This window comes from Rhinichthys klamathensis, unplaced genomic scaffold (assembly GCF_029890125.1).
Source record: "Rhinichthys klamathensis goyatoka isolate OS25496 unplaced genomic scaffold, OSU_Roscu_1.1 h1tg000331l_1, whole genome shotgun sequence".
NCBI classification, from domain to species: domain Eukaryota; kingdom Metazoa; phylum Chordata; class Actinopteri; order Cypriniformes; family Leuciscidae; genus Rhinichthys; species Rhinichthys klamathensis.
This window is the reverse complement of record NW_026606846.1, coordinates 1,165,734-1,186,184: the sequence shown is the minus strand read 5'-3', so window position 1 is coordinate 1,186,184 and position 20,451 is coordinate 1,165,734. Positions and strand designations below refer to the sequence as shown.

General features: G+C 39.1%; 2 protein-coding genes across 4 annotated transcripts in view; both read left to right on the top strand.

Annotated features, from left to right (window-relative positions):
• LOC130105977 (uncharacterized protein DDB_G0271670-like) overlaps positions 1-20,451 on the top strand; it is a 174,826-nt gene that overhangs the window by 60,811 nt on the left and 93,564 nt on the right. The window contains exon 2 of one of the 3 annotated variants that reach the window (XM_056272173.1): positions 12,378-12,446. The exons of the other annotated variants lie outside the window; for them this stretch is intronic. Within the exon in view, the coding sequence (XP_056128148.1) occupies positions 12,386-12,446 (61 nt within the window). The 5' untranslated portion in view covers positions 12,378-12,385. The remainder of the gene's footprint in view (positions 1-12,377; positions 12,447-20,451) is intronic. 3 annotated transcript variants of the gene reach the window in all.
• The window catches only part of LOC130105983 (uncharacterized), a 257,444-nt gene that overhangs the window by 233,011 nt on the left and 3,982 nt on the right, over positions 1-20,451 (top strand). The gene's annotated exons all lie outside the window — the stretch shown is intronic.

The following is a 20,451-nucleotide window of genomic DNA, read 5'->3' as shown; positions in this document are numbered from 1 at the left end:
CATGTAAAGACACTTAACTGTGGTATTGTGTCAATAAATATAAATGATTTACACACTCAGATTGTCAGGAGTGTGACAGCGCCAAAATGTGTGTTACATGGTTCATGATACTTTAACATATACACATGTAGTGCCTCTCCCTTAGGTTTAAGCGGGAGCGGCCCTGGGTTAGTTTATTGTTAGATCTCTCTAAGTAGCCTCTGAATATTATTAACTTTATTTCAATAAACCCTTATCTCAATATTGGTGTGCTTATGAACAGACTAAAATAAACACAAAGTCTTGTAAGTGAAATAGAAACCTTAAGTTGTTTACTGAAATAAAATAGTAAAATGTGAATAGCAATTGAAAATAAAATTAAAATAAAGACCACAGACACATACACTGTCAAGAGTTCAGGTGAGAAAACAGACCAAACTTTCAGAGATTAATTTGGACTCTGGCTTCATACTGTCATTGTGAAATAGTACTGATCTAAGCCATTACGATCCTAAAAGGGACTTCCGACATGGGTCATAATAGGCTAAAATAGACTGTTGTTTGTGAAATGAGGACAGTTTTACTCTTTTCGATCATATCATTAAATCATAATTTTCTTAAGCAGTGAATTACCTGTCAGCTTGCACTAATTATGAGACTGCAGTCAGTGTTGCAGAAACAAAGGAGGTAATGATTAGGGATGGGAACTGTAAAATAATATGTTGGGTTCCTTTAACGATTATTTTAGTTTAGTTTAACTTTAAGAAAGGAATATTTGGCAAAATTCCATTAGAGTCTTTATTTTCTTTTATTTGCCTACTCAAGTTCTGGTTAAAACTCACTAGACATGCTAATTCTGTGCATTTTGGGCACTTTTTGTGTGAAATCACATTTATTTTTGTCCATCAAAAGTGTGCTTTCACTTTAATTTAGCGTGAGCAATGCAGCAAAAAACAGATTCGAAACCCCCGCTTCACTGCAGCTCACGCGCCGCTCCTGCTCGACGCTCACGCGCTGCTCCCGGTGTGAATACACTCATTGCTTAACATGCACGCCGAAAAAAATACGCGCAGCTCACGCATGCGGTGTGAAACGGCCGCTAGATACACGCCATCGTGTAGGCTACACATAAATCTCTGACCCATCGGCCATCGTCGTCTTCCTCGTCTAATTTCTGTCGCTCTACATACATCATCTGGTATAATGGAAACGATTGGCTGTGAGCTACGTATAGGCGCATTTGATAGACATTCTTAGCACCCAATAAACGGCTCTGGGCATTCGTAATCCACGCCTCAAATACGAGAAAATGAACATGTGGTTCCCAGACCCAAGTCTCAACGAGAATTGGGTCTGGCGTTAGCCAGGCTACCCGAAAATTATACTAAAGCAAAATCTTGATATAAAACATTAAAACTGTCCGTGGAAGTTGAGTCGTCCTGCAGCCAGCCCCCTCAAGTTGCAGCAGCCACAGCCGCGAGGACGCGGTAGGCGCGAATTTGACGCGCTATTCGCGTCTGGTGTGAACGCAGCATTAAAGGAGTGATTGATTGGTCGCGTCACTGTCTGCAAAAAAATACTTCGGCCGGGCCTTAAAGGTATAGCGGAGGATCTTTCCGAATTTTAGAGAAAACCCGCCCTCTCCAATTTTTTTAAAAATGCACATGCGCAACACTCTATTTGACTTGTGCCAGGGCTAGCATCGCTAATCATAGCTTACATTCACTTTTACTAGCAGTGATTTTAAGTGGATTTCTCCAAATAGCATGACAAACTTTACCTGTCTAGTAGAATCTTCGCGACTGCGGCATCAGTGGGAAGCCCAACCTGTGCTTTTAGCGCACGCCAGCGTGTGAAATATTCACCCAAAATCACTCTGGTCTTGTTTCTATATTCTGCGGCCTTTCTCTTCTTATCATACACTTCGTATACATTTTTTCTCTTTCGAGCCTCAGCCATTTTCAAAGGAATGGCTGAAACCGTAACTCATCACACATAATACACCTGAAACTGCGCATGCGCAGAAAGCGAAAACTACATAGGGACGAGCACGTACGACGGCCTTACGTAAACATATCACCAGAATGATTGACACTTAGGTGGACCAATAGTATAGGCTACCCACCCGGAAAAAGAAAATCCTCCGCTATACCTTTAATGTCTGATGTCGGGTTACACTTGAAGCAAATCATCTACACAATTATTTAGTTTTCCTATTTAATGACCGACAATTTAGTTGTAGGCCTAATAATAATTTTGGCATAAGGCTTATTAGCGTTAGGCTATAGCCTGAAAGGTCTGATTTAGCCTGTGGACTGTTACAACAGTAATGCTTTTTTTTTTCACAATGACATTTGAGTTCATGATTTTAATGTTTTTTATTTTTATTTTTTTTGTGGCAGACTAAAGACTAATGACTGACTGTTGATCTTTGAATAAAAATATATGTTTGGTTCAGGTTTGAACCAAAACATATTTTGAACCAAAACCTGACATATTGAATCAATACCAACCACCCACCCACCCCTCGTCCCTACACGTCAACAATCTAAATATATCCAAGTATCAGCATCACGCTTGTTGCATTAAACCATCCAGCTGTATTAATGACGTGTTGCTAATTTTGTATGAACCGGAAGTTTTCACCAGCATTACTTCAGCATTGAGACTTATTTCCAATGAAAAAGATAAATGAAAGGAAATCTCCATCTCTCATCTCTCATCTCTAGGTCAGTCGTCACTCAAAGAAACTGGAACTGGATGCGGATATACAACAAAGCAAGCAGCTGATTTATTTTTGATATCTCAATTTTAACTTTTTCATTTCAGGTGGTATGTCATTCAAGTGCATGTACTGCTAAGCATTTCGGGTATTGACAACATGCGTGTTGCTATGGCTTATGTGGGTATTGGCAACATACTCGTTTAGGTCATCCAGGTAAGGGCAACATACTTGTTGCTTAAGGCTTTCCGGTATTGTTGGTAGCATGCTGTTTCTCAAGTTTTCAGGTATTGGCAACAAGGTTTGTTGCCTTGGCTCACTCAGGTAACTGCAAAAGCATCCAGATTGCGCTGTCAGTTGGGTTTGGGGGATGTTGGCATATGGTTTTGTTTTGGGGGGTTATTGCTGCTCTCCCTGCTCTTATCCATGCTAGGCTGCATGGATGCGCATGGAGTTCTCGCCCAGAACGGAACCATACCACCAATCCAAACTGTATGCTAATTGTCAATCGTATTTGACGATAGTGGTCCTGACAGAACTGAAATTTGAGCAAAAAGTTTTTGGAAATCCACATCCTGACGGGACTTTGTTTGAATGGATTTTGGCTTGCTACTGAATTGTTAACACGCACATAGAAACACACAAGGAGAACAAGGAGATTTATTGTAAGAGTCAGTTTATTTTTCATTAATATTAAAGTAGTTAAGTTGCCTTTACATCCTTAACTCGCTGTTAATTTATCCATTGCATGGGTGACCTTATCCTTATCAATCATCCAAACATTTGCCTCCCCGAGAGATTTTGCAGGAGCCGCCACTGCAAGGGTGAAACTGTTAATAATGTAGACAGATCTCTAGGCTGGAGCCACCCCAGAGACTGCTATATGTTGTACTACCCTGCTTGGCTAGTCCTTATGTGTATCCATCACAGTGCCTCCCTCCGGGGTAGGACGTGGCTTCCACAGCGTTCCCTTCACCAAGGGCACGCTTTCCCAGCGTTATCCAATAAGTTACACTGAGTGGGTCTTGCGGAACAGCAGTGACTGACCTTCTCTGATTAGAGCTCCTACTTTCTGCCCAACACTCGGTCAGGCCAGGAGGCTCAAGCGGAGCGCTGGAAGGGCCAGCACTACGTAGATACAATGCTTTCAATCGCCTTAGTGAGGACAGCTGTCTCGGCCCAGCAATTAGCACAGAAAAAGCAAATAATCTGAAAATGGGACAAATCGAAACTAGCTGTTTGGAGAGTGCTCCACTTATGTGCTATTAAATTGAAACTGCAATACTTTCAGACGCGGTTGTTATTTTAAAGTAGGAACGCGTCTAATTAAAATACAGATATGTTTGAAGGTAAAACTTTAAAATAAGCAGAGAATCGAAAATAGCCTTACCTGGTTACAGATAGTAATTACAGATTCCTGCCATGTCCACAGACTGGCAGCTTGTCCTTGAATAAATTAGTTGATTAGATATGTTTTATTGAACAAATGTTTAATTTATTTAACTGTCATTTTAACTGATGATAATAATAACTGTAATTTAATAATACAGTTTATATCAGTGTTAATTTTGTCAGCAAATTTTGATTTAGTTTTAGTCTTAGTCTTTTGACTAAAATGCCATTTAGTTTTAGTCATATTTTAGTCATCTGAATTGTTTTAGTTTTAGTCTAGTTTTAGTCGACGAAATACAATAACATTTTAGTCGACTAAATCTACAGTAGATTTAGTCGACTAAAATATAATGGGTTTAGTTCAATTGTAATGCGTTAATTTAGAATTTCTCTAAAATTTCCAAACCCATACTCCCGGAGAAAACATCTATTAACCTATTAATATGAATGATTTTTAAGTTTGAACATGCAATACAGATACAGATTTAACTGCTGTTACTTAAAAAATATCTTAAAATGAAATAAAACCACTTTTCCTAAAGTACAACACAGTCTTCTTTACAATGAATGATATATTCATTCCTTATAACTACTTACACATCATTCTTTATTCTTTCAAGCAGACATATTTATTTGTATGAATAAAATATAATTAATCCTTATTAAAGCTATTAACAAACAGTGAATGCTTTTCTCTTTTTCTTTTGTTGCTTGATCAAAATTAAGGACACGGACCGCATTAGGTTTATTGCCACTGTCACTTTAAGACGTCGGATCATGTCCAATGACATGCGGATACAATTGCACTGATGCACATCCGACACACTCACAGTTTAAGACATAACCAGCATAGTTTACATGAATACTCTCCAAAACGGACATTTAGACATACTGTTGTGTATTTCTCCATTCAGACACGAAAGAGAGCTCAATTCAGTAGCCTACTCGCGCGCTGTAGGTGTATTGTGCATGACTGCACGCTTCGGGTTAGGTGTGTGCGCACAGAAAACCGCACCGAATAGAGCTCTTTTTTGCATCGTCACTCTTATTCAGAGATCTATATGTCTGCCCTACTCATTCTCTCAGACGTTCACATTTTTTAACGTTTTATGACCGCGGGGTAGATCACGTTACAGTAGCCTACAAATGTGCGCATCTTCCACACACGCAGGACATCAGTTCTGACGGATCGCTTCCCAAATCGTCACTATCTAACATTTTCGTCCAGTTTTTATTCGTTGACGAAAATGTCAATAGATTTTCGTCATAGTCTTTGTCATTCAAAACTAGGTTTTATTTAGTTATCGTCTCGTTTTCGTCTGTGAAAAAATGTCGTTGACGAATAATTTTCGTCGTTATTTTCGTCAACGAAATTAACACTGGTTTATATAAACCGTGATATTTTCTGAGAGGGTAATCATACTGTGAAACTCTCATGGGCTCTCAGGGCGGGAGGGGGCGGAAGTCGCAGGAGGGCGCGTTCGGCGCCAAGCGGACTGAGGCGTCTGAGCCGGCGGTTGGGTGGCAGCCGCTGGCCGCGGGGTCAGAACATGTTTGGTAGCCTCAGTCTGCTTCTGGGCTGCCGAGAACTGTTGGGCAGAGTCCTCGACCGCGCCGCCAAAGAGGCCAGCCTGGGACATGGGGGAGTTGAGGAAGTGGGTTCGCTCAGCCTTACGCATATCAACCAGGTTAGCCAGAGATGTCTGAACACGCATCTGGACATCACCTGACCCAGGGAGTGTGCGGTCACCTTCGTTGCTTGTAGAGCGAGGTCGTGGCGGCAGGCAGCTCTTGGATAAGCCCTGAATCAGCCCTACCCTCGTGCATGTCATTGAGCACCCTGAAGGATGGCAATAACATGCAGTGAGGCGGTAGCCTGCCCCGCAGCTCTATAGGTCTTTGCCACTGGAGTAGACAAAAAACCTACAGGCATTGGAGGGGTGCTTAGGGTCGCCAGGCCAGGTGGAGGCGCTGTGGGGGCACAGATGTGTTTCCACAGAACACTCCACGGGGGGAACCCCAGTGTACCCATGGCCGCGGCCTCTGCGAGGGCAGAGAAGGCGGAAGAGGCCGCTGAGCAGTCGCGAAAAGTCAAATGAGACTCCCACGAACTCATGACCTCTTCATGCACGTCCGGGTAGAAAGGATTTGGGTTCGCCTCCCCCACAAAACCAATCATCAGCCTTTAGTGCTCGGGACATGGCGGATGGTTCCACACAAGCCCGATACTCGCGGCGGCCCGGGAAAGCATAGCTGTCAACTCTGGATCAGACTCATTATGCTAGCACACCCGGGGGTGGAAGCACAGACGAGCCCTCATGTCCAGCTCATCTTGTGATGCGATGTGCATTGCGATGGTCATGTTCCCGCTGGGAGAACGTGACGCATCCACGAACGCTGTCTGAGCGTGATCGAAGCCCAAACACGTCCAAACAGTGCTCGTGCCCATCAGCTGAATCTATCAGAATAACGCACTCAGAAATAAACAGGCAGATCGTCTTTAGAAAGCCGTGCCGCGTGCACGCTCTTTTTGTGAGAGAAAAGCTCGCAGCAGTGCTGAAGCCTCAGGGAGAAACACACACGCTGTTCAGTTCAGCAGGCAGGAATGTGAACCTCGCTGGAACTCGCCATCACACCAACACCGACTGGAAGCTGCTCGTCTAGAAGATTCTCGAAGATAGTCAGAGAATGCAGAAGGCTGCAGGAGTGAAGAGAACTTTATATAGTTTATATAAGTTTACATAAGAAGCATTTTGAGTTTATAAAAGCTTAATCTTTACTGTTACTGACTCAGAGAAACATAGAGGAATGATGGGGTGAGAGGATAGAGAAACATAAAGGAAAATAGAAGTGGGGAACAGAGAAATCTGGAATGAAGACCTCTCATGTAGCCTTATTCTAATATGCCTGTTTCTCTCTGTCTGACACATGATAAATAATAAATCGAGATCTCTTGGCAAAGTAACTGGTGTAGCTTCCGTGATTCAACACTATGGGGAAAGCATGATTTTTAAATCTACACCTTCCTAACTTAAAACGCTGATAATGAGACTGCCACCAGTAGCTCTTGCCTCCTGGACATAAACACTGCACGCCAGAAATGATGTCACTTCCAGGACCCAGAATGACACGCTTAGTTAGATGTCAGTCTCTTCTCCTTTTATATCCGCTGAACGTACCGTATCCCAATCACTATAATGGCTGATCGCATCACCACAATTGTAAAGCTGCTTTGAAACAGTCTATATTGGTAAAAGCGCTATATAAATGAAGCTGACTTGACTTGACGCCTGAATCAACTAATCAAGGTCTTTGAGTTTACTTGAATATCTCAGTCAGGTGTGTGTATGAGGAACCCGGCTTTATGTAAAATCATTGAAATAAAAATATTAGCAACACTGAACCAATCAAATTAACAGTGAAATTGTAAATGGTTTGCAGCAACTATAGCAAACATTTCTTGGACAGGAAAAAGTTGAGCAATTCAGTTGTAGAAAGAAGAGGAAGTGTTTTCTGAATGTGTGAGAGTTCACATCCGTCCGCCTAAACTGGGTTCAGAGATGATGTAGTGTGTGTGTGTTTAACAGTGCGGTCAAACTAACTGAGTTCTCAACGCCAGCGATGACACGCTTCTGAAACACCATTACTGTGGACAGCAGGTTCGGTCCGACTACGGCATGATTGATATCTTTGTTCTCGGTGTGACTCAAGAAATCTATCAAGACCAGTTTCATTACAAAAGGAAATATTTAAAGATATTATAATTTTTTTAATTTCATTATATATTTTTGAGCACAAGGAAGAAGCATCTTGAGTGTCTTCAGAACATGGTGCCGATGACACACACTGACTTTCATAATGACACACACAACCGCCTCTTAAAGCTTCTCTGAAGTGCTTTAAACAGCTCAACCTGTGTCACAGGGAAAGGGAGAATCACTGGCGTTTGGTGTTTGTAGTGTTAATAAAGGAGTCTGGATCTGATCTATTTCTCAGGGCTGGAGAGAGTAAAGCAGAACATTATAATCCATGTGTAGAAACTCTTCCTGAAGACATTTAATATCTGCTTTACAGACGCTCATGAAGTGTGTGCAAATACGTACTCGGTTACTAACGTAACCTCGGTTCTCTCTAGAAGAGGGAACGAGTACTGAGTAATATCTTAAGCTAGGGGAAAACCTCTTTTCCACGAGATATTGAAGCCAAAAATTATCCTTAATTTTGAATTAATGTAAAACGCGTTGCGGCAGCATGCAGACATAGGCAAGGCGGCTCGCGTGCCTATTGGCTGTCCTGCGGCAACTGCAGCAGCCTATCGAGAGAGGCCCTGGGTGATGTCAGATCCAATGGGGGCGCCTCGCGCCCACTAGGTCACCTCCCGCCAAAGCGGGCGTGGCCTGGGCCTATAAATATAGCTCGATGGGCTGATATAATCTGATTTTTCATCTCTTCAGCGAAGCTCATGCATCGCTGGATCCGGAGTGAAGAAGCCGCGCCGTCTGAGAAAAGCTTTCTGCGGGACGAGCCTTTGCATCACAACCATCATTTAATGATAAAAATCCATCCAGTGGTTTTGTTTTAATCTCCTTATATGTATTCCCGTCTCAAATCGAGCCGTTTCACCGTGTGACGTCACACGGCGCATGACGCCCCTCCCACGGTTGTTGATTGACAGCAGTTTCAACACAGACCCGCCCTGAGCGAGCTCTCATCATAGTCCGTCATTGTTGATACACTGGAGCAGAATGGCGTCTCTAAGCGATTGTGGTGTTCTGTTCTTGGGTGCAATAACAAACACAGAAATCATTTTGATGTTCCTAAATTTGAACCGCTGAAGACGCAGTGGCTGAGTTTTGTTTATGATGGGAATATTCCCCACGAGCAACGTCAATGCTTTCATGTTTGCGCAAATAATTTATCGTAGACTTCTTTATAAACGAGGGTCAGTATAAAGCTGGTTTTGCTAAGAAGCTGCTCCTGAAAAAATAATCGGTACCAACTATTTGTGTCCCTGCTGCACCTCCAGAAGAAGGGAGTGTAAAGTTGTATTAACCTTTATATTAATCTTTGCAAATCGCGGGAACAAGTTTTTCTTGACCATTAGTTGTAACGTCAATCTGTCAATGAACTAACGTATACATCAGTAAACACAGCGTTCGTATCTCACTACTCTACCCTGCCAGTGCATACACAGATAGATCAAAGTGACGTTACGTTAACCAACCATTCAGAAACGTCCTGTTCGAGCCTTAACTGTCGAACTTCTTTGTGTATTTATAGCCCTTGTGTTTCACTTGTTACTTTGTCAGTTGTTGTACTTGTAATGGTTGCCTCTGTGACCCCCTGGTTTTGTTCCTTTGTTCCTCGAGTTCTATGTTATCTGTTTTATGTGTTACTTTATTAAATCACCCTGCGTTTAGATCTTCGTCTTCGCCTGCTTTCCTCAGCTTCGTTACACACACAAATAGCAACACTTCACTGTCATGCACTGACATAGTGTCACTATAGCAACTACAGCAACGGATGTAAACACTCAGTTCCTCAGATGAGAGGAAGTTAAAGTGTAAATTGCAGGTTACATTTTTCACGAAGATAATGCAATGTGCTTACTAAACATAAAGATAAGAACCACCCACAATTGGTTTTTATGTTTTTTTATACCAAAATGCTGCATATAATATTCTGAAAAGTTGGTACATTTTACAGTGGTTTTAAGCACGCCCCCTCCCTTCCACTAGGCTGGGCCTGACGTCTAAGGGACTCCTTTTCCTGTCTATGCTTGGCCTATGCTCCAAGCCTAGAGTTACCGTTAAACCCAATTTATACTTCTGCGTCGAACTCACGCCGTAGCTGCGTCGTAGGCTGTGTGTAGCGCGCGTACCCTTCGGCGTACCCTGACGTGCACCTCTCCAAAAATGTAACAGCGCGTCATTTCTACGCGGACGCAAGCGCTGTGATTGGTCTACTAGAACCGCTCCCCGGGCTTCACATGCTCCCTGTGGATGTGTAATTGCGCATCAACGCGAACAACGACGCAGAAGTATAAATGAAAACCAACGTGTAGTCTATAGCGTAGAGGCTCCGGCGTAGGTCCGACGCAGAAGCATAAATCAGCCTTTAGTCTAAACGGCAAGTAGGCTAGCAGTTATATTGGAGACCTAGCTAGCAAAAATGGTTAACTATAGTGTTTGTGCGGGATGTACGAATACAACAAAAACGGGAGAGAGGCTCCACAAGTTCCCCAAGGACAAACGACTGATTCGTGCCTGTAAGTGTTAGCATACCCGAGGTAGATCTCGGTAAGCCCGACCTGACCCGAGCACGTTGTGTCCGAGCCCAGCCTGGCCCGACACATTAACTGTAATTACGAGCCCGAGCCCGATTTAAACCCCACCATTTTTTAATATTTTTTTTTATTTTTAATACATTTTTTTATATGTTATAATGTTTAAAGGAGGAGCTGTAACTATATATAATGAAGAGGAGCTGTAACTATATGTAATGAAGAGGAGGAGCTGATGATGTTTAAAGGAGGAGCTGTAACTATATAAAATGAAGAGGAAGAGCTGATGATGTTTAGAGGAGTAGCTGTAACTATATATAATGAAGAGGAGGAGCTGATGATGTTTAAAGGAGGAGCTGTAACTATATATAATGAAGAGGAGGAGCTGATGATGTTTAAAGGAGGAGCTGTAACTATATATAATGAAGAGGAGGAACTGATGATGTTTAAAGGAGGAGCTGTAACTATATATAATGAAGAGGAAGAGCTGATGATGTTTAAAGGAGGAGCTGTAACTATATATAATGAAGAGGAAGAGATGATGATGTTTAGAGGAGGAGATGTAACTATATATAATGAAGAGGAAGAGATGATGATGTTTAGAGGAGGAGCTGTAACTATATATAATGAAGACGAAGAGATGATGATGTTTAGAGGAGGAGCTGTAACTATATATAATGAAGAGGAAGAGCTGATGATGTTTAGAGGAGGAGCTGTAACTATATATAATGAAGAGGAAGAGCTGATGATGTTTAGAGGAGGAGCTGTAACTATAAATAATGAAGAGGAGGAGCTGTAACTATATATAATGAAGAGGAAGAGCTGATGATGTTTAGAGGAGGAGCTGTAACTATATATAATGAAGAGGAGGAGCTGATGATGTTTAAAGGAGGAGCTGTAACTATATATAATGAAGAGGAAGAGCTGATGATGTTTAAAGGAGGAGCTGTAACTATATATAATGAAGAGGAAGAGCTGATGATGTTTAAAGGAGGAGCTGTAACTATATATAATGAAGAGGAAGAGCTGATGATGTTTAAAGGAGGAGCTGTAACTATATATAATGAAGAGGAAGAGCTGATGATGTTTAGAGGAGGAGCTGTAACTATATATAATGAAGAGGAGGAGCTGATGATGTTTAAAGGAGGAGCTGTAACTATATATAATGAAGAGGAGGAGCTGATGATGTTTAGAGGAGGAGCTGTAACTATATATAATGAAGAGGAAGAGCTGATGATGTTTAGAGGAGGAGCTGTAACTATATATAATGAAGAGGAAGAGCTGATGATGTTTAGAGGAGGAGCTGTAACTATATATAATGAAGAGGAGGAGCTGATGATGTTTAGAGGAGGAGCTGTAACTATATATAATGAAGAGGAAGAGCTGATGATGTTTAAAGGAGGAGCTGTAACTATATATAATGAAGAGGAAGAGCTGATGATGTTTAGAGGAGGAGCTGTAACTATATATAATGAAGAGGAAGAGCTGATGATGTTTAAAGGAGGAGCTGTAACTATATATAATGAAGAGGAAGAGATGATGATGTTTAAAGGAGGAGCTGTAACTATATATAATGAAGAGGAAGAGCTGATGATGTTTAGAGGAGGAGCTGTAACTATATATAATGAAGAGGAGGAGCTGATGATGTTTAAATGAGGAGCTGTAACTATATATAATGAAGAGGAAGAGCTGATGATGTTTAGAGGAGGAGCTGTAACTATATATAATGAAGAGGAAGAGCTGATGATGTTTAAAGGAGGAGCTGTAACTATATATAATGAAGAGGAAGAGATGATGATGTTTAAAGGAGGAGCTGTAACTATATATAATGAAGAGGAAGAGCTGATGATGTTTAGAGGAGGAGCTGTAACTATATATAATGAAGAGGAGGAGCTGATGATGTTTAAATGAGGAGCTGTAACTATATATAATGAAGAGGAAGAGCTGATGATGTTTAGAGGAGGAGCTGTAACTATATATAATGAAGAGGAAGACGGACAGAAACAGAAATGGCTGATAAGTGTGATCTGTGTCTGCTGGGACTGATCGTTCTCTCTTCACTTCTCACAGGTAAAGAAATCTGTATTTTCTCTAAACACATTTAGTGGAATTAGTCTGGAAAGAGTTCATGTGAACATGCTCAGTTTATTCTTGCACACATTCACGTTGTGATCTCAGAGTTGTGTATTGATACACACAGATCATACTGTATTATTCCTGATACTGGACATAGTGTCACTCAAACATCTGATGATGAAGAATGATCTTCATATTAAGAGTGTGTCAGTGATTTGAACAGCTCTCTGATAAACACTAATAGTTTATTCTGGAGAGTGTGTGTTTGCTTTAAGTGAGTGTTACGACCCTTCACGGATTTTAAAAGTCTAGGGAATTAGAAGGGGAACATTAGGCCTCCCTTAAGCAATTGTTACCATTAAATACTGAGAGAGTGAATAAGACCACTGAGAAACAGCAGGAGAACAGGGGAACAAATGTATTATGTGCAATGATAAGACAGAAGAAAAATGAAGCGATCTGGGGAGGAAAAAGGGAAAACTGGACGGTGCCAACACAAAGAAAAGAATAAGACAAAAAGGATCTTTCTCACTCGTTTCAACTAACCCTACCTAATACAAAAGAAAAATGAAGAAAGAAAAGTCTTCAACATCAGAGACGTCATACACTTCCCTACTCCATCTATCAAAAGAAAAACGACAGCGAATGACACATGCCCCTAAACAGAGATGGGCAGTATTTTAATTACATGTATTTGTATGATAAAAGTGATGGATAGATGCACTTTTATGATGGATAGATGCACTTTTATGATGGACAGATGCACTTTTATGATGGATAGATGCACTTTTATGATGGATAGATGCACTTTTATGATGGACAGATGCACTTTTATGATGGATAGATGCACTTTTATGATGGATAGATGCACTTTTATCAAGGATAGATGCACTTTTATGATGGACAGATGCACTTTTATGATGGACAGATGCACTTTTATGATGGATAGATGCACTTTTATGATGGACAGATGCACTTTTATGATGGATAGATGCACTTTTATTAAGGATAGATGCACTTTTATGATGGACAGATACACTTTTATTATGGATAGATGCACTTTTATGATGGATAGATGCACTTTTATCATGGACAGATGCACTTTTATGATGGATAGATGCACTTTTATGATGGACAGATGCACTTTTATGATGGACAGATGCACTTTTATGATGGATAGATGCACTTTTATGATGGACAGATGCACTTTTATGATGGATAGATGCACTTTTATGATGGACAGATGCACTTTTATGATGGATAGATGCACTTTTATGATGGATAGATGCACTTTTATGATGGACAGATGCACTTTTATGATGGACAGATGCACTTTTATGATGGATAGAAGCACTTTTATTATGGATAGATGCACTTTTATAATGGATAGATGCACTTTTATGATGGATAGATGCACTTTTATGATGGATAGATGCACTTTTATGATGGACAGATACACTTTTATTATGGATAGATGCACTTTTATGATGGATAGATGCACTTTTATGATGGATAGATGCACTTTTATCATGGACAGATGCACTTTTATGATGGACAGATGCACTTTTATGATGGATAGATGCACTTTTATGATGGACAGATGCACTTTTATGATGGACAGATGCACTTTTATGATGGATAGATGCACTTTTATGATGGACAGATACACTTTTATGATGGACAGAAGCACTTTTATGATGGACAGAAGCACTTTTATGATGGACAGATGCACTTTTATGATGGATAGATGCACTTTTATGATGGACAGATGCACTTTTATGATGGATAGATGCACTTTTATGATGGACAGATGCACTTGTATGATGGATAGATGCACTTTTATGATGGACAGAAGCACTTTTATGATGGACAGATACACTTTTATGATGGACAGAAGCACTTTTATGATGGACAGAAGCACTTTTATGATGGACAGATGCACTTTTATGATGGATAGATGCACTTTTATGATGGACAGATGCACTTTTATGATGGATAGATGCACTTTTATGATGGACAGATGCACTTGTATGATGGATAGATGCACTTTTATGATGGACAGAAGCACTTTTATGATGGATAGATGCACTTTTATGATGGACAGAAGCACTTTTATGATGGATAGATGCACTTGTATGATGGATAGATGCACTTTTATGATGGACAGAAGCACTTTTATGATGGATAGATGCACTTTTATGATGGACAGAAGCACTTTTATGATGGATAGATGCACTTGTATGATGGATAGATGCACTTTTATGATGGAAAGATGCACTTTTATTAAGGATAGATGCACTTTTATGATGGACAGATACACTTTTATTATGGATAGATGCACTTTTATGATGGATAGATGCACTTTTATCATGGACAGATGCACTTTTATGATGGATAGATGCACTTTTATGATGGACAGATGCACTTTTATGATGGACAGATGCACTTTTATGATGGATAGATGCACTTTTATGATGGACAGATGCACTTTTATGATGGATAGATGCACTTTTATGATGGACAGATGCACTTTTATGATGGACAGATGCACTTTTATGATGGATAGATGCACTTTTATGATGGATAGATGCACTTTTATGATGGACAGATGCACTTTTATGATGGACAGATGCACTTTTATGATGGATAGAAGCACTTTTATTATGGATAGATGCACTTTTATAATGGATAGATGCACTTTTATGATGGATAGATGCACTTTTATGATGGATAGATGCACTTTTATGATGGACAGATACACTTTTATTATGGATAGATGCACTTTTATGATGGATAGATGCACTTTTATGATGGATAGATGCACTTTTATCATGGACAGATGCACTTTCATGATGGACAGATGCACTTTTATGATGGATAGATGCACTTTTATGATGGACAGATGCACTTTTATGATGGACAGATGCACTTTTATGATGGATAGATGCACTTTTATGATGGACAGATACACTTTTATGATGGACAGAAGCACTTTTATGATGGACAGAAGCACTTTTATGATGGACAGATGCACTTTTATGATGGATAGATGCACTTTTATGATGGACAGATGCACTTTTATGATGGATAGATGCACTTTTATGATGGACAGATGCACTTGTATGATGGATAGATGCACTTTTATGATGGACAGAAGCACTTTTATGATGGATAGATGCACTTTTATGATGGACAGAAGCACTTTTATGATGGATAGATGCACTTGTATGATGGATAGATGCACTTTTATGATGGACAGAAGCACTTTTATGATGGACAGATGCACTTTTATGATGGATAGATGCACTTTTATGATGGACAGATGCACTTTTATGATGGATAGATGCACTTTTATGATGGACAGATGCACTTTTATGATGGACAGATGCACTTTTATGATGGACAGATGCACTTTTATCATGGATAGATGCACTTTTATGATGGACAGATGCACTTTTATGATGGATGGATGCACTTTTATGATGGATAGATGCACTTTTATGATGGATAGATGCACTTTTATCAAGGATAGATGCACTTTTATGATGGACAGATGCACTTTTATGATGGATAGATGCACTTTTATGATGGACAGATGCACTTTTATGATGGATAGATGCACTTTTATGATGGATAGATGCACTTTTATGATGGATAGATGCACTTTTATGATGGATAGATGCACTTTTATCAAGGATAGATGCACTTTTATGATGGACAGATGCACTTTTATGATGGATAGATGCACTTTTATCAAGGATAGATGCACTTTTATCATGGACAGATGCACTTTTATTATGGATAGATGCACTTTTATCAAGGATAGATGCACTTTTATGATGGACAGATGCACTTTTATGATGGATAGATGCACTTTTATGATGGACAGATGCACTTTTATGATGGACAGATGCACTTTTATGATGGACAGATGCACTTTTATCAAGGATAGATGCACTTTTATGATGGACAGATACACTTTTATGATGGACAGATGCACTTTTATGATGGATAGATGCACTTTTATGATGGACAGATACACTTTTATGATGGACAGAAGCACTTTTATGATGGACAGATGCACTTTTATGATGGATAGATGCACTTTTATCAAGGATAGATGCACTTTTATCATGGACAGATGCACTTTTATCATGGACAGATGCACTTTTATTATGGATAGATGCACTTTTATGATGGACAGATGCACTTTTATCAAGGATAGATGCACTTTTATGATGGACAGATGCACTTTTATGATGGATAGATGCACTTTTATGATGGACAGATGCACTTTTATGATGGACAGATGCACTTTTATGATGGACAGATGCACTTTTATCAAGGATAGATGCACTTTTATGATGGATAGATGCACTTTTATGATGGACAGATGCACTTTTATGATGGATAGAAGCACTTTTATTATGGATAGATGCACTTTTATAATGGATAGATGCACTTTTATGATGGATAGATGCACTTTTATGATGGATAGATGCACTTTTATGATGGACAGATACACTTTTATTATGGATAGATGCACTTTTATGATGGATAGATGCACTTTTATGATGGATAGATGCACTTTTATCATGGACAGATGCACTTTCATGATGGACAGATGCACTTTTATGATGGATAGATGCACTTTTATGATGGACAGATGCACTTTTATGATGGACAGATGCACTTTTATGATGGATAGATGCACTTTTATGATGGACAGATACACTTTTATGATGGACAGAAGCACTTTTATGATGGACAGAAGCACTTTTATGATGGACAGATGCACTTTTATGATGGATAGATGCACTTTTATGATGGACAGATGCACTTTTATGATGGATAGATGCACTTTTATGATGGACAGATGCACTTGTATGATGGATAGATGCACTTTTATGATGGACAGAAGCACTTTTATGATGGATAGATGCACTTTTATGATGGACAGAAGCACTTTTATGATGGATAGATGCACTTGTATGATGGATAGATGCACTTTTATGATGGACAGAAGCACTTTTATGATGGACAGATGCACTTTTATGATGGATAGATGCACTTTTATGATGGACAGATGCACTTTTATGATGGATAGATGCACTTTTATGATGGATAGATGCACTTTTATCAAGGATAGATGCACTTTTATGATGGACAGATGCACTTTTATGATGGATAGATGCACTTTTATGATGGACAGATGCACTTTTATGATGGATAGATGCACTTTTATGATGGATAGATGCACTTTTATGATGGATAGATGCACTTTTATGATGGACAGATGCACTTTTATGATGGATAGATGCACTTTTATGATGGATAGATGCACTTTTATGATGGATAGATGCACTTTTATGATGGATAGATGCACTTTTATCAAGGATAGATGCACTTTTATGATGGACAGATGCACTTTTATGATGGATAGATGCACTTTTATCAAGGATAGATGCACTTTTATCATGGACAGATGCACTTTTATTATGGATAGATGCACTTTTATCAAGGATAGATGCACTTTTATGATGGACAGATGCACTTTTATGATGGATAGATGCACTTTTATGATGGACAGATGCACTTTTATGATGGACAGATGCACTTTTATGATGGACAGATGCACTTTTATCAAGGATAGATGCACTTTTATGATGGACAGATACACTTTTATGATGGACAGATGCACTTTTATGATGGATAGATGCACTTTTATGATGGACAGATACACTTTTATGATGGACAGAAGCACTTTTATGATGGACAGATGCACTTTTATGATGGATAGATGCACTTTTATCAAGGATAGATGCACTTTTATCATGGACAGATGCACTTTTATCATGGACAGATGCACTTTTATTATGGATAGATGCACTTTTATGATGGACAGATGCACTTTTATCAAGGATAGATGCACTTTTATGATGGACAGATGCACTTTTATGATGGATAGATGCACTTTTATGATGGACAGATGCACTTTTATGATGGACAGATGCACTTTTATGATGGACAGATGCACTTTTATCAAGGATAGATGCACTTTTATGATGGACAGATACACTTTTATGATGGACAGATGCACTTTTATGATGGACAGATACACTTTTATGATGGATAGATGCACTTTTATGATGGATAGATGCACTTTTATGATGGATAGATGCACTTTTATGATGGACAGATACACTTTTATGTTGGACAGATGCACTTTTATGATGGATAGATGCACTTTTATGATGGATAGATACACTTTTATCATGGATAGATGCACTTTTATGATGGATAGATGCACTTTTATCATGGACAGATGCACTTTTATGATGGATAGATGCACTTTTATGATGGACAGATGCACTTTTATGATGGATAGATGCACTTTTATGATGGACAGATGCACTTTTATGATGGACAGATGCACTTTTATCATGGATAGATGCACTTTTATGATGGACAGATGCACTTTTATCATGGATAGATGCACTTTTATGATGGACAGATGCACTTTTATGATGGATAGATGCACTTTTATGATGGATAGATGCACTTTTATCATGGATAGATGCACTTTTACGATGGATAGATGCACTTTTATCATGGATAGATGCACTTTTATGATGGACAGATGCACTTTTATGATGGACATATGCACTTTTATGATGGATAGATGCACTTTTATGATGGATAGATGCACTTTTATGATGGACAGATGCACTTTTATGATGGACAGATGCACTTTTATGATGGACATATGCACTTTTATGATGGATAGATGCACTTTTATGATGGATAGATGCAGTTTTATCATGGATAGATGCACTTTTATGATGGATAGATGCACTTTTATGATGGATAGACACACTTTTATGATGGATAGGTGCACTTTTATGATGGATAGATGCGCTTTGATGGACTTCCAAAAATATACAGCCATTTACTGCCATTATAAAGCTTGAAAGAGCCAGGACATTTTTTAATATAACTCAGATTGTATTCGTCTTAAAGAAGAATGTCATTTACACCAAGGATGGCTTGACCGTGAGTAAATCATGGGCTAATGTTCATTTTTCGGTGAACTATCCTTAGGACCATAGACATAAAATACAGATATGACTAACAAATTGCCTTTCACAGTTTTTGGCAAGAAAATCCCGTGATGTGACACATCCTATTGACCCTGTTCACATTTCCGGGTTTCTCAGAAGTGGAAGGCGTCATAGTTGGGTAAACTTTTATAGCAGTGAATGAGAGACAACATTAAATATATTTTTTGTGTTCCCATTTTCTCAAATAGCAAAAGAAAAACGCCACAACAGTGTTTTCACAACTTTCAAAAAGAGTAAAAAAAAATAGATAGATTGATAATGGCAGTCGGAAGAGAGAAAGATGTCAACTTTGTCACAGACGGGGTATTAGAAACCTCCTCACAGCAGCGTTAACTAGTTTTTGTGTAATATTATACAAATAAGTGTTATTGGCGTAATGATCTTTTATTATGAGAGTGTGTGGCAACATGTACGTTAAAAGTGCATCTTCTGCACTAAACGATGATATTCCGATATTCTCTACTCTGACATGTATCTAACTCCACACTTACTCTCACACTACACAAGACTCTACAGTTTGTTTGTATTTTGTATTTTCAAATTACAAATTACTTCCATTTTAATTAAATACTTTTTTCACAGCAGTATTTTGTATTTTATTTAAATACATTTGATAAGTAAGTATTTGTAATTTGTAATTAAATACTTTTTGATGTATTTGTGCCCATCTCTGCCCCTAAACCTAAACTTTAAACTAAATAAATGAGAACTAAGTGTGTCCGATGTACGTCACGTGACATAACTTCCCTTTTCCTCTATCCAGCATTACCGCTCTCAAATACTCAATAATAAAGGAAATAGGACGGCAGAGTAATTTGGTTTCACATGATAATCATAACACACTAACAAAGCTTATAAGTAATAACCAAAAGTACAAA